The 13,169-nt window shown below is 38.2% G+C and overlaps 1 protein-coding gene across 1 annotated transcript; it reads right to left on the bottom strand.

The window, feature by feature from the left end:
- Nucleotides 1-610: 610 nt before the first annotated feature.
- LOC126366986 (integumentary mucin C.1-like) lies at nt 611-1,369 on the bottom strand. Its single transcript, XM_050010329.1, has one exon. The coding sequence runs from the start codon at nt 1,367-1,369 to the stop codon at nt 611-613; it is 759 nt and encodes a 252-aa protein (XP_049866286.1).
- Nucleotides 1,370-13,169: the final 11,800 nt, after the last annotated feature.

Below are 13,169 nucleotides of genomic sequence, written 5' to 3' on the forward strand. Positions count from 1 at the left end.
TTTTAATTTCTCCACCAACAGTGAAGCAGCGTGGTGGAGCATGGTCCATACCCCCTCCGGTTGATTGAGGAGAGGCCTGTACTCAACAGTGGGACGTTTAGAGGCTGTTAATGTTATGTTAAATTATTATTACGTACTTTCGCAATTTGAGAATGATACCTGTAGGAATTTATATTACGGTCCTTGAGGCGCCTATAGATAAATGTTGTGGTAAGGATAGTAGATTACTATGTCGCGGGTATTTTTAATTTTCTTATCTTACAATAAATTATTTGTATTTATCTTTTCATGTTTGTCATCTATATTCTGTTAAGTTCTATTGCGGTAAATAGGCACCTTGATATCTTTTTAGCTGTCAGCCAAAATATTGTGTTTCACTAATGAACTGCACAAAGAACTAAACAAAGATGACAAATAATTATGTATCATTGAGAGTAAAAAAATTGACTAGCATTTTAAAATGGCTTGTTGGAATTGGACCACTTATCCGACAGATGTATTTCGGTCATTTATAAGTGACACCGTATCTGCTTTAATAAATAATTACAATATAATAACTGTATAAGTAATAGGTCTTGGTTCAATGACACAACGTGTTGTATGAATGTCTTTAATCCCACACCCTCACTTGTGACTTACAGTGGGCGTAGTGCGAGCACCGCGAAATGTCTTTCTCGAAGGGATCGGTGACCGGGGGCGAGCCTCTCTCATACGGGGCGGCCGTGCTTGAGGTCTTCGTCTTCGCAGTGGTCATCCACGCCGGTTTCGTCCTTTCTGTTGTCGTAGTTGTGGTTGTTGTGGTTGTTGTCGTGGTCGTTGTTGTCGTCGTCGTGTTAGTGTCGTTATTTGATTCAAAATCATCTGCCAACGTTGTGTTTAACACATCTTCGTTGCTGTTGGGCAGCAATGGGTCTGGCTCACCCGTCGTCGCCGCTGTCGTATCGGCTTCCGTTGGGTTCAATACATCATCCGGGTTCTCTGTCGGATTTTCGTTCGAAGGGGTTACGTCATCTGGTGGGTTCGGTGGATTGACAGTATCCTCCTTCTCGGTAAATGGAGGCAACTCCGCGGGATTAATCTCTGTTGTAGCCTCTGTTGTAGCCTCTGTTGTAGCCTCTGTTGTAGCCTCTGTTATAATCTCTGTCGTCTTCTCTTCTGTTTCGTCCCCATCAGGCTCTTTTACAGTATCATCCTGACCCACGTTGTCTCTTCTAAAACGGCGAATGTTCTCAGTATCACGTTTTGTTTTCAACTTGCTAATTACGTTGGATTCTGTATAATCGAGTTTCAACTTTCGTTTAGTGTACTCTATAGTGGCGATGATACAGCAAATCAATAATATAACGAACACCGTCCATTTTATGTGCATTTTGTATTGGTATGTTCTACACTGGAAAGCTGATTTTTTAATCAAATTGTTTAGTTATGCAATCCACTTTTAATTAAAACGCAGTCATGCCTTGCGATATTCACACTTGTGATTTTCATCTGAGACGCATGTTGAGCCCGACATCAACAAATTGTACACAATGTGACGTTTAGTGTTTACATCGTAATCAATAATTGCATCCAATATGTTTGAATCCAATGATCGTTTCAGTGCTGTCGTATATAGAAGATAAGATCGCCGTGCGTCAGTTGGATGTCATCCAGGAGAAGACATATTTAAGAGAATCAGGAATTAAAAATGTGCAATTGAAATATCAAACAAGATCTACCTATTATCTATTAAAATTACTTACCGTAATTTTAAGAATTAAATTATGTTAGAAGTACTATGTAAAACTATGGAAATAAATAATTCTCTAATACGGATTGTGAAGTCGATAACTGACTTCATTAACCCTGGCTGTTTAACATCAACGGATCATGATCAAACGTACTCAAATCTCTTAACAAAAAAAAAAAACAAACCAATGTTATTTGTATTATAACATAAAAAAAAACATTTTATGTTAGATGCTACGTGAGGAGTCGCGGGTCTTGGCAGCTCAGTAGTCACCTTGACACCAGGGTTGATAACGTCGGTCATTGGTCTCACAACCTACTAGAAGGAATGAATTATTTAAAAAACTAAACTGACTTCAAAATCTGTGTAATAAAAAGTAAGAAATTACATACCTAAGGGTCGAATTGATAACCTGTTTCTTTTTTCAAATCTGTTAAATATTATGTAGAATTATTATGATTTTAAATGCTAACGCAATGCAATCGATATGTTATGTTATAAAGAACCCATAACTTGCTTGTAAATTTGTCTAACTGCTACCTCATAGATCCTGTATGAACCGTTTTCAATAAGTACATAACATCTCTGGATCCCCAAAGAGGTAGGCAGGGCACTACCTACCTTTTCTCGAATTTTTGAATCCTCACAGCTCTGGTTTGGATTATACCAGGTAAACCAAATTCTTACAATATGTTGCCAGTAGTAGACTTATTAAGACTTATTAAATATATATAGTTTCAAATGCATAGCTATTATACTTTAGATTTTATTGTGATGCAAAAAACCCCCGATTTCTCACTATATACAATTATATACAAACAAGCTTGTGAACACTGACTCACTAACGATCATCGCAATCATAAGGTACTTCCAGAAGTCTTAGAAGGCTGAAATTTGAGATATAGATAGGCAGTAGTACACAAACAACAAAAAAAATCTAAAATTTCGAACTATCATTTCCTAAACAAAGACAAATTTATTAATGCGGTCGAGTTTCGAACATATTGTATGGATGATTTGTTGAACGAAGTGAAAATATAAGTTTGTCATGCCATAGATTGGTTAACAGCGCTTCGCTACTAGTACTAGCAAAAGTCGAACTTTCTTTTTTAAGTTGCTGATTTACACGCCCAAGATAATAAGAGGGTGCGCAGTTGAGCAAAAATGACTGTTGCACGGTCGCATACACCTTAGGCGTTTAGAGGGTGCGCAGTCAAACTGGCCGCTCGGGAAAACATAATTATTAAGCCTATTTTAGCAGTAAGTAGTACTAATTTTCTTATAGAGTGAATATGGATTGTGGAATAGTTTCACTTGAAGTAGAGATGAAGAGATTGAGGAGCTCGGTGGCGCAGCGGTAAACGCGCTCGGTCCGCAATTGTTGAAGTTAAGCAACTTTCGCAAAGGCCGGTCATAGGATGGGTGACCACAAAAAAAAACATCTCGAGCTCCTCCGTATTTCAGAAGGCACGTTAAGCTGTTGGTTCCGGTTGCATTAGCAGTCGTTAATAACCATCAATCCGCACTGGGCCCGCATGATGGTTTAAGGCCCGATCTCCCTATTCATCCATAGGAAAGGCCCGTGCCCCAGCAGTGGGGACGTTAATGGGCTGATGTTGATGAAGTAGAGATGTATATCTGCATGGATTGCATACGCTTCATCTATTGGTCAAAACCCTGGACATGTATCGGCGCGGTTGCTGTGCTGTTTAGGCACTAAGAAGAGAAATCCCAACAAAAACATTTTCATGTAAAATGTTGTCAAGACGAGATCGTATCGATCGCAATATCAAAAAGTTATCCGATCTCATGTAGAGCCAAGCTTCAAACTCTACATGAACTAACTAAGTATACAAACCCTAAGTTTACAAATTCTACACGTCAAGTAAAATATGTGGTTTGGCCATTTCGCTCCCATCACAGGAGCGTAAGATGGAAAAACTATTTCATGTTATCACCATGGGCAACTAATTTATTTACTTCTTCATTGCCATTCCGTTAGTTATAGTTATTGTAGTATCGAAACGAACAAGCCCCATATTTCACCTACCATGTAGAGGTTTAAAACTAAGGATTAGTATAGTTAGGGTGTGTAAAGTTAGAATCTTGGCTTGGAAAAAATAGATTTTGATAATTTCAAATTCAAATTCATTTATTCGTCAACATAGGTAAAAGAGTTGTTACAATATAATATATGTCGCACTATGTCGCACCTTTCGGTATACGAATTTGAAACATAACAGATTATTAAATTACAAATAAAATTATTAAATAAATTACAATAGCATTCAATATAATCAAAATAAAAAAGTTACATCAGAGTAAGATCTATTTTGAGAATAACATTTTTAATTTATCTTTGACCTACCCTATTGTTTTTTTTTGACGTGAATTGTTATAGGCCTGCCTCACATTTCATTATCAACAACTTGGCTGGATATCTCTAACTAAATGGAAATTTAGCTACAAATGGTTCGTAATATCCATCTTAGAACTTCGTATCAAGAGTAGTTGTGAGTTGTCTTGTGATAATTGGTAATTCTGCTCACCCGAGTAAAGATCAATGTAGTATGAACTTTGTGATACCGAAAATAATTATGAAATTGTTTTAATTTGGGAGGTAATTCTACTACTATATATACTGCATAAGACAATACGAGAGCGGCAAGGTCTAACACACGCTCTGCAGATATAGTCAGTGGCAGGAAGTCCCGTGCCACTTTCGAGTCGCTTGGACCTTTTCTTTGTTTATATATGTACATACTTTAGTTAATTTACACTCTAGCATAATTTTTTTCTGCTATCGGACCCATAATGCGACATGTAGAGTGAACATAAGCTCACGACTATATTCCAAATTGGGGTAGTTAGAGGTACATCCATCGCAAGATAAACTAGTAGTGAGTAGCCACACCTCACCGAGCTTTCTGTAGACCAACGTGATAATGGGTGAGCCGTATCGCCATCTATAATGGTGTAGCTGCGTAAGAGTACTACTATTATAGACTTTAATTACTTTAAATGCTAGCATGCAACATGTTGGCTGCCTTCGGCTATATTAAAAAAAACTCTACGAATAGGGTGATTGCAAACACGCATGAATTCATCTTTGCCTTACAAATTGTAATATACAGTCGCTGCATTTTTCTTTGCTAGATATATTATAGAGATGATTGGACACTTAATAAGACACGACGAATTTATTAAAAACATCACAGAAGGGAAGCTACAAGGAAAGAGAGGAAGGGGAAGACAAAGAAGAGCTTACATGGAACAGATTTAAGAGAAGGCGAATGTCGTGTTTTATAAGGAGGTGAAGGAATTGGTCTTTGATAGATAAGAATGGAGAATGCTACACCGACAAGAGCGTGGATCTTAAATTAGTGATGAAATATAAAAATTTCGGCAGGCACGCGATTCGAGAGTTGCACAAACGTTACACAGACGCATACGCTACACAAACTTAATCGTATCATCAGTTTTTACGACGGCGATACGGCTCAACACCGTTGGTCTAACAGAAAGTTCGGTGAGGTACCTAGTTCATCTTGCGATGGACGTACCTATGACTACGACAATTGGGATATAGCCGTAAAAATATGTTTATGAACAATACAAAGCATAATAGGGCGTGTTAACTACATTTAATTCTCCTGTGTAATCGCAATGGAATAGCCTCGTGCAGTATGCTTCGTACTTCCTCGGATCGAGGTTAGAAAGATCGTGCCCAGGAGAGGGACACAAAATATATCACAATACGTTGGTTGTAAAGTGATTAACTCAGCAGCGGCTTACTCTGAGTATTTTTATTTAGAACGCTGCATTTGATTGAAGGCCTGCTCGATGCGTCGGGGTCGTGTGGTGTTATAATCAATACATCGGGTGGGCGGGTTCACGATGTCGCTATACATTCCTAACTACACCCGATTCGTCAAGCCCGATATAATATTTCGTGTAAGTGTGAATGACATGTGGTTTGATTGTTTGCGGCGTCCAAAAGGTTAAAGTAATTACAATTCATGTACTTAAATGTTTTATGTTTCTTTCTTATATGAGTTTTTGCTTTTACCCATCGGGAAATGTACTGATAAAGATTTTTAGTAGGAATAAATGATTGAAGTCGTGATAATCCTGTGCGGAGAACGCATGCCATTTTACATTGTCATTGGTTCGAATCCAAACCACTGAATTCAATTTTGTAGGTCTGGACTCATGTTTGGATCATAATTGATATCACGTGGTTTCCAGGATTTGTGTCCGGAATGACAATAGGCTCGCTCCCTATTACTTGAGACTTAAGTAGCTGTCGAGAAGTGGGTATACTAATGGTTAGGTTACTTCTTCGGGCGTGATGTTAAGTTAGAAATGAGATTGCATTACGGGCTTCTGGAACGATTAGTAGAAGCAACGTTACTTAATAAAAATAAAATTGCTATTTCAAATTCTAGATTAAGTAAATTAAATTCATCTTTTTTGGGGTTACGTTTTTACAACAAAATACTAGATAATATTTTAAATTTGTCAAAAAATTTATTTAAAGCTCGTGTGATGCTTACTTTATGTAAAAAAGCTTATTATAAGATTAATGACTACCTAAATGATAAGAATGTCTGTTATTGAATGTGTTCCTCTAGTTATTAAATAACTTGTACTTAATGTATACCCTCATTGGTTTTTAAAAGATGTGTTGCTGTTGCAGTTTCTTGTCATTTCTTCTTCTCAGCCATAACACCTTGCGAAATGACGTAAAGTCAAAAATGATAATTATGTTGAATAAATGATTCTGATTTCTGATTACTGTAGTGCAATGGTTAGGCAGTTTCTTTTCCTAACCTTCCTTACGTATAGAGTAGTTATATGAAGAGTTTTTTGAATGATGTACTTATAGTTTGTAAGAAAACTAGATTTCACTAGAATAAAATTGAAAATCACTTATATTTGACAATTACTATTTATTTAACTTAAATTTATTGAACACATTGACGCATTAAATCGTCACAGTGAACAAAAAGGACAAGAATTTAGGATATCTTGTTGAAGAGAGGAATAAAAAACTATAACTTTTCAGGCTGGTTTTAGAGCAACCGTGGTCCGTACGGAGCATTCCTCATCACTGTAAAACGGTGTGTCAACGAGTGTGACTCCGTTCCCAAGGTCCGCACGGATCATCTGCTCTGAAACCAGCCTTACACAAAACAATACATATTAATCACAAATACTCCAGAGTCCAACTAGCTATTTTTTTTCCCACAATTTGGAGTGACAGTTGGCGTAATGTTTGCATCTGGTGATGTCTTTGGCGAAGGGGTCGGTGGCCGGTGGAGAGCCCTTCTCCCACGGAGGGCTGGTGCTACGCGTAGTCGGTTTCGTCTTCTTGGTCCACAGGTCCTCATGGAAAATTGTAGTTTGACTGTTAAGCAACTTATTAACCGTCTTGTTGATTGCTGCCGATCCATGCCTTTCGTTGACCCTTTGCCACGGTGGTTTACGAGTATGCGAAAAGCTCTTGGGAACTACGACAGCAATCTTCCTGGTGACCAGGTTGGAGCCTCCCCCCCGCACGTGCCTCAGCGGCCGGATCTTCACCTGCCCGAGGACGATTAAACTACAAATTAACACAATGAACACCGTCCAGTTTATGTGCATTTTGTATTTTTATGCGCCAGTTTACACTGGAGCGATGATTTTTTTTAATCAAATTGTTTAGTCATGCAGCGAATTTTTAATTAAAATTAAGTCATGCTTGCAGTTACGTTCCAATATTCACACTTGTGATTTTCATCTGAGACGCATGTTGATTACAAACAGTTTGAGTATAATCTTGACTTGTTTCATTTATAGCGAAACAAAACATTGCATCCAATAATTTTATATAATACTCATTTGATAATGTATTTTAGAAACTGTGGCTACGAAAGGAAATTCTGTCAATATTTCATAGTCATTGTCTATTAACTTTATTGGGTTAATAGTCAGCTTAGGCTGAGATATTAGCATCTGGGGTAATAAACAACACAACACTTGGTTGGTTTAACAGAAAGCTCGATGAAGCGTGGGTACATAGTTCATCTTACGGCGGATGAACCTCTGACTAGCCTAATAGTCGTGGTCTTATTTGTGTATGTACTATCATCATCATCAGCCGTACGACGCCCACTGCTGGGCATAGGCCTCCCCCAAGGATCTCCACGACGATCGGTCCTGCGCTGCCCGCATCCAGCGGCTTCCCGCGACCTTCACCAGACTGTATGTACTATACATAGTATGAAACAGCATAAGTCGATATGTCTGTTATTTTATGTTTCTTTCTCCCTACGAAATATTTGGGATACGGTTTATTCAATACACAAAAAAGCGATTAAATCCAAGATTTGGAACCTGTTTTATTATGACATAAAGTCCAGAATCCACTTAATAAAATTCCCGAAATATCTTTGCAGAGCAAATTTATTTAGTTGGAGTTTATTTAAACGGAAAATAAAGCGTACTCCATCATGAGAGTAGTTTGCTGTGAGATATCCTCATATATCCTTGGGAGATAAGGCGCGCAACTGAGCGTGAAATTTTACAAGTGTCGGCTGGGAGCGGCCTCCCTGGCCCTCCCTTCGGGCTGGCACGTGGGGAACCGAGGCCTCAGTGACGCCCGTCGGTGTACCACGATATCGATATCATCTTTCATAGCGTTGCTCTATCTACACAGGATCTGCATACCTTACCTTCCAATCTGATTCAGTGGTTTAAAGAGAGATTCGTACTCGTGAGCTTATTTATGATGTTAGTTACGTGAGTTTGAGCTACGTCTAAGACACAATGGTTAAAATCTGGAAATTATTCGCATAGTTCGCCTGTGACTTGTTATTACTAAAAGTGTGTACCTAGATCATCTCTAATTTAAGAGCAACGCTCTTGTCGATTCAGTATTTTTAGGAAAAAATAGGGAAGTGGTTTCCCTTTTGCCTTCTGCCTCGCAGTACTCTGTCCTTTAAAGCATCAACATTAATTATTCTATTTTTACTTTTTATATTGTAATTTCAAGGTCATCTATAATGGAACTATCGATAGTGTGGCAACACTGTACGGCACAGCATTGCCCGGGATGAGTCTCGTTCACAAAAATGATATCGCCTGAGGTCCAGCATTGCCACACTTTACTACAAATGGAACCCAAAGTGTTGAAGTGTAACAAGTGTTGAAACTACACGAGAGGAACAACGTGTCCCCTTAGTTTTTATTCGCTATTACTATTTTATGAAATATGTAGGCATTAAAAAATATGAATGTATTATTATAGTATAGTTTTGTTGTGTTTGCTTAATTCATCGTGCAATGTTGTTGCACTTGACTACATTGTCATTAGAGCATAATAATATATTAAAGATATCGATCCCGCCGGCGTAGTTATTGATTTTCCTCCAACGCGCCTTTCAGACGAAGAAGAAGGCCTTAGTCACGTTCACAACAGGCCTGTTGTCTTAACCGAGCCCTCAGCGCTTCTCATTTCTCCGACCAAGTAGTTAATACCATCTTAGGCAAGCTTACAGTTTTTCAGTAAAAACCATGTTTAAAAAAATATAGGTATAATAATATGGTACCTATGGTGGTATGGTGGTACAGTATGGTAAGACAAATACTGAGAATTATTGAGGACAGCAGAGGCATGATGATGGGACACCTAATAAGACACGACGAATATATTAAAAACATTATAGAAGGAAAGAGACGAAGGGGAAGACCAAGAAGAGCTTACATGGAACAGATTAAAGAAAAGGTTAACGTCGTGTCTTAAAGGGAAGTCAAGGAATTGGCCTTTGATAGACTGGAATGGAAAATGCTACACCGACAAGAGCGTGGCTCTTTAATAAATGATGATGGTACCTACACCTAAATAAAGGTAGAAAAGTTTATTTCAGACTCATTGTCACTCGACATTTTCGCAGTGTCATAGATTACACGTAATGGTCACGTGATTGACGTTTTGTTGTTGCGAAACGATGCCCATTTCTGTCTGATACATTATGAACCTATCACGCGATACGTTGTTTAGTAATAAAAGTGATTGCCCGTGGCAATGTTAAGGCAATCTACAAAAGTGACTTACACTCGTTTTCTACTATTTTAACTCGAACTTTCCCGACTACGGCCCCATTTGAGGCGACTTTAAGGAAAACCTCGGACTCAGAATCAATCAAAATCGGTATTCAACAGCCTCCGTGGTCCAGTGGTTGAGCGTTGGGCTCACGATCCGGAGGTCCTGGGTTCGAATCCCGGTGGGGACATATCACAAAAATCAGTTTGTGATCCCTAGTTTGGTTAGCGCATTACAGGCTGATCACCTGATTGTCCAAAAAGTAAGAAAATCCGTGCTTCGGAAGGCACGTTAAGCCGTTGATCCTAGTTACTTCTTACTGATGTAAGTAAGTAGTCGTTATACGAGCTATGTCAGGGGCCTTTTGCGGCTCAATAATAACCCTGACACCATGGTTGATGGGGTTTGTAATCCACCTCACAACTCACACGATAGAAGAAGTTCTTCAACGTCGCCCTCAACCTTATCTTGAGTTTACTCCAGTGAGGCTGAGTGGAGGTATGACATCATTATATTCGTATTATTTTGTTAGCAGTATGTATCATAATGCTCGACTCCAGTGCATAAAGTCCTCGTTGCGGACGAAACCGTCAACTTAAATTACTTAAATCCTTAGCTGAGGCCGAGTCCAGTGGGTGAAGTTTCGATTTGACATTTTAGAATATGGGTGGGTGAGTAACTCCTGTTGTGAGCTTGTGATTCTAACGACCGATTAGAATACACCAACAGCAAAGGTGTCCGATTCTCCATATTGGCCCTTCTGGAATTTTCGACGTATTCCCTCTTCCAACGGTTATGAGAATTTTCTAGTCACCGGACCGCCTCCGATTAGGCTTAACAATAACTGACACATACAAGCATTGTGTCAAAGACACAGCAGATTTAGAAAATGTTTTAGTGAATTATTGATGAGTATGTTACCGATATTGGTTTGTCATAATTTAATAAAAACAGGATGTTTTGTTAGACAGTTTATTTTCCGCAATTTTGCCATCATGTTACAGAAGACAAAACCCATCAAAAACATAAATGGGAAATGGTAGCCAAGTTCAATGGTCTGTCCTGAAATTTATTAATAGCAACATAAAATATAATTTATTCTTATAACTTAAGATAATATACTATAGCCCGACTTGGCTAGTTTTTGAGCCAAATTTGACACGTGTATATGAAATAGTTATAAATGGTTCGTGTGCTGCTTGCCAGTATATAAATAATCAGAAATCAGAATCATTTATTCAACGTAATTATAATGGATAAACTTGTTGAAGGTCAATGTAACATTTTTGAATTTACGTCTTTTCGCAAGGTGTTATGGCTGAGGAGAAGAAATGACTAGAAACTGCAACAGCAACACATCTTTTAAAAACAAATGAGGGTTACTTGCTGAACTTGGCTTGATACGCTCCCGAGTGCCTAGATCGTCTTTAACAACATGGTATTACAATATTTATTGTTTATTTATCGGTTGTTTCAGGTTTGAAGAAAAAACTTAATGGTAACTGCTTAACATGGCCTCATCATCTTAATTTCGCATAATCGGGTGATCAACCTGTAATATCCTAATTAAACTAGGTATCATAAAGTAGCTTTAGTGACGACCTCACTCAGAATCGAAACTGGAACCTCCGGCTCGAGAGATCAACGATCTAACCACTAAGCCATTAAGGCCTCCATCCATCATGTTAAAAGGACACAATTCCTGTATCAGTTATATTACGAGGATCTGATTTTATTCGCTAGAAGAATAGAATATAGAATAGAATAGAAATTGTTTATTTTAAAAGGACGCCACACACAAAGACAAGACAATAACATCACTTATTTTTTTTTACAAAACAATAATAAAAAGCATAGAAGGATGTTCATTACAAAGATCATAAGGTGGTGGTGGACGTCCTGAGATAAAAGGGCCTCACTCAGCACAAGTCGCGGCGTGAACCACGACGCTGGTATTATGTGGACCCTGTTGGGTGAGGCACGAACGTCGTGTTCCATAAACATACGTTAATATTCGTACATAGATTAAATATTACCAAATTACTTAAAATAGAATGTAGGTGTACATATAATATATTTTATATATTTATCACAAAGAAGCAAGTTTGGTTTCTTTATCTCACTCTAAGTGTGGTCGGGACAACATGTATTGTATTCCTTTTCCATTAACTTCAGTCAGTCATCATTTCAGTACTTACCTTTCACACTTTCCTGGGTCATCCCCTAACCTAACCCTACCCCTAAGTTTGGCTTCTCGCAATACTTAGATATGCACAGGATCCTAACCAAAGTCGTCTAGTCTAGAATTACCCGGTCGGAGGCTGGTGTCAATTAAACTTGCAGCTGAGATGCGGTTTGCTTTCTCGGCGCCGGATTTACCATCTGGTGATGTAGTTTACTATAGAAACGATTTCCTTTTGTCTATTCAACTAAGCTGGCTATTGGAAGGGGATTACAGAAAATACTGATATTATCTTTGTCCTGGGGCCTGGCAGTGACAGTAATAAGAATATGTGAGACTACATATTGTATATACACTGTTATCAATGTCACTGTCGATTGTCACAATCGTTTTGTAATATTTAAAAATATAAGAAGAGGGTATAGGGGGGTTGAGCGAAGTTCACCTAACATAAAAGAAAGTAAACAAAAGTAGTATTTGGTTACTGGAATTTATTTATCGGAAAACTTAAAATCATAATTATAAATATTAAAACTATTATAAATAGGTACTGGTAATACAGAAGAAGTACAAATATTTGAACTTTTTAAATCCTAAGGGTACATTTTAGGGATTTAAGTCCACTGGTCATTCGTTTAACATTCTTGAGGTGAATTACCAACCCCATCAACCCGGTGTTAGGGTTACTATTGTGCCGCCAAAGGCCCCTGACACGGCTCATGTAACGACCACTCACTTACATCAGTAAGTAGTAACTACGACCAAAGGCTTAACGTGCCTTCCGAAGCATGGATCATCTTTCTTTCGGACAATCAGTTGATCAGCCTGTCATGTCCTATAACCAAACTAGGAATCATAAAGTGCACTACAGAAGCACTTAAATGTGATAAAACTGTTATAAAAACCTCCCTAGCTCCGTGGATAGCAGCGGCAGGAAGGAAGCTGAGCTGACAAGGAGCTGTTACAGCCTTAAATAAGTTGGATTGCAACTTTGCAACTTGACCAAGGCCCCACGGGTTATGGCGTTTCGACTCTGAATGCCGGGGTCTGCTTACTAAAACTAAAAAAACTGATGTATTAACTTCAGACTTACCAAACTGAAGATAAAAATCAGACCATAAACAGCTTATGTCATTTCTCATATATTTTGAGTCATATAAATAAGTACTTAT

Source organism: Pectinophora gossypiella, chromosome 5, assembly GCF_024362695.1.
Source record: "Pectinophora gossypiella chromosome 5, ilPecGoss1.1, whole genome shotgun sequence".
Taxonomy (NCBI): domain Eukaryota; kingdom Metazoa; phylum Arthropoda; class Insecta; order Lepidoptera; family Gelechiidae; genus Pectinophora; species Pectinophora gossypiella.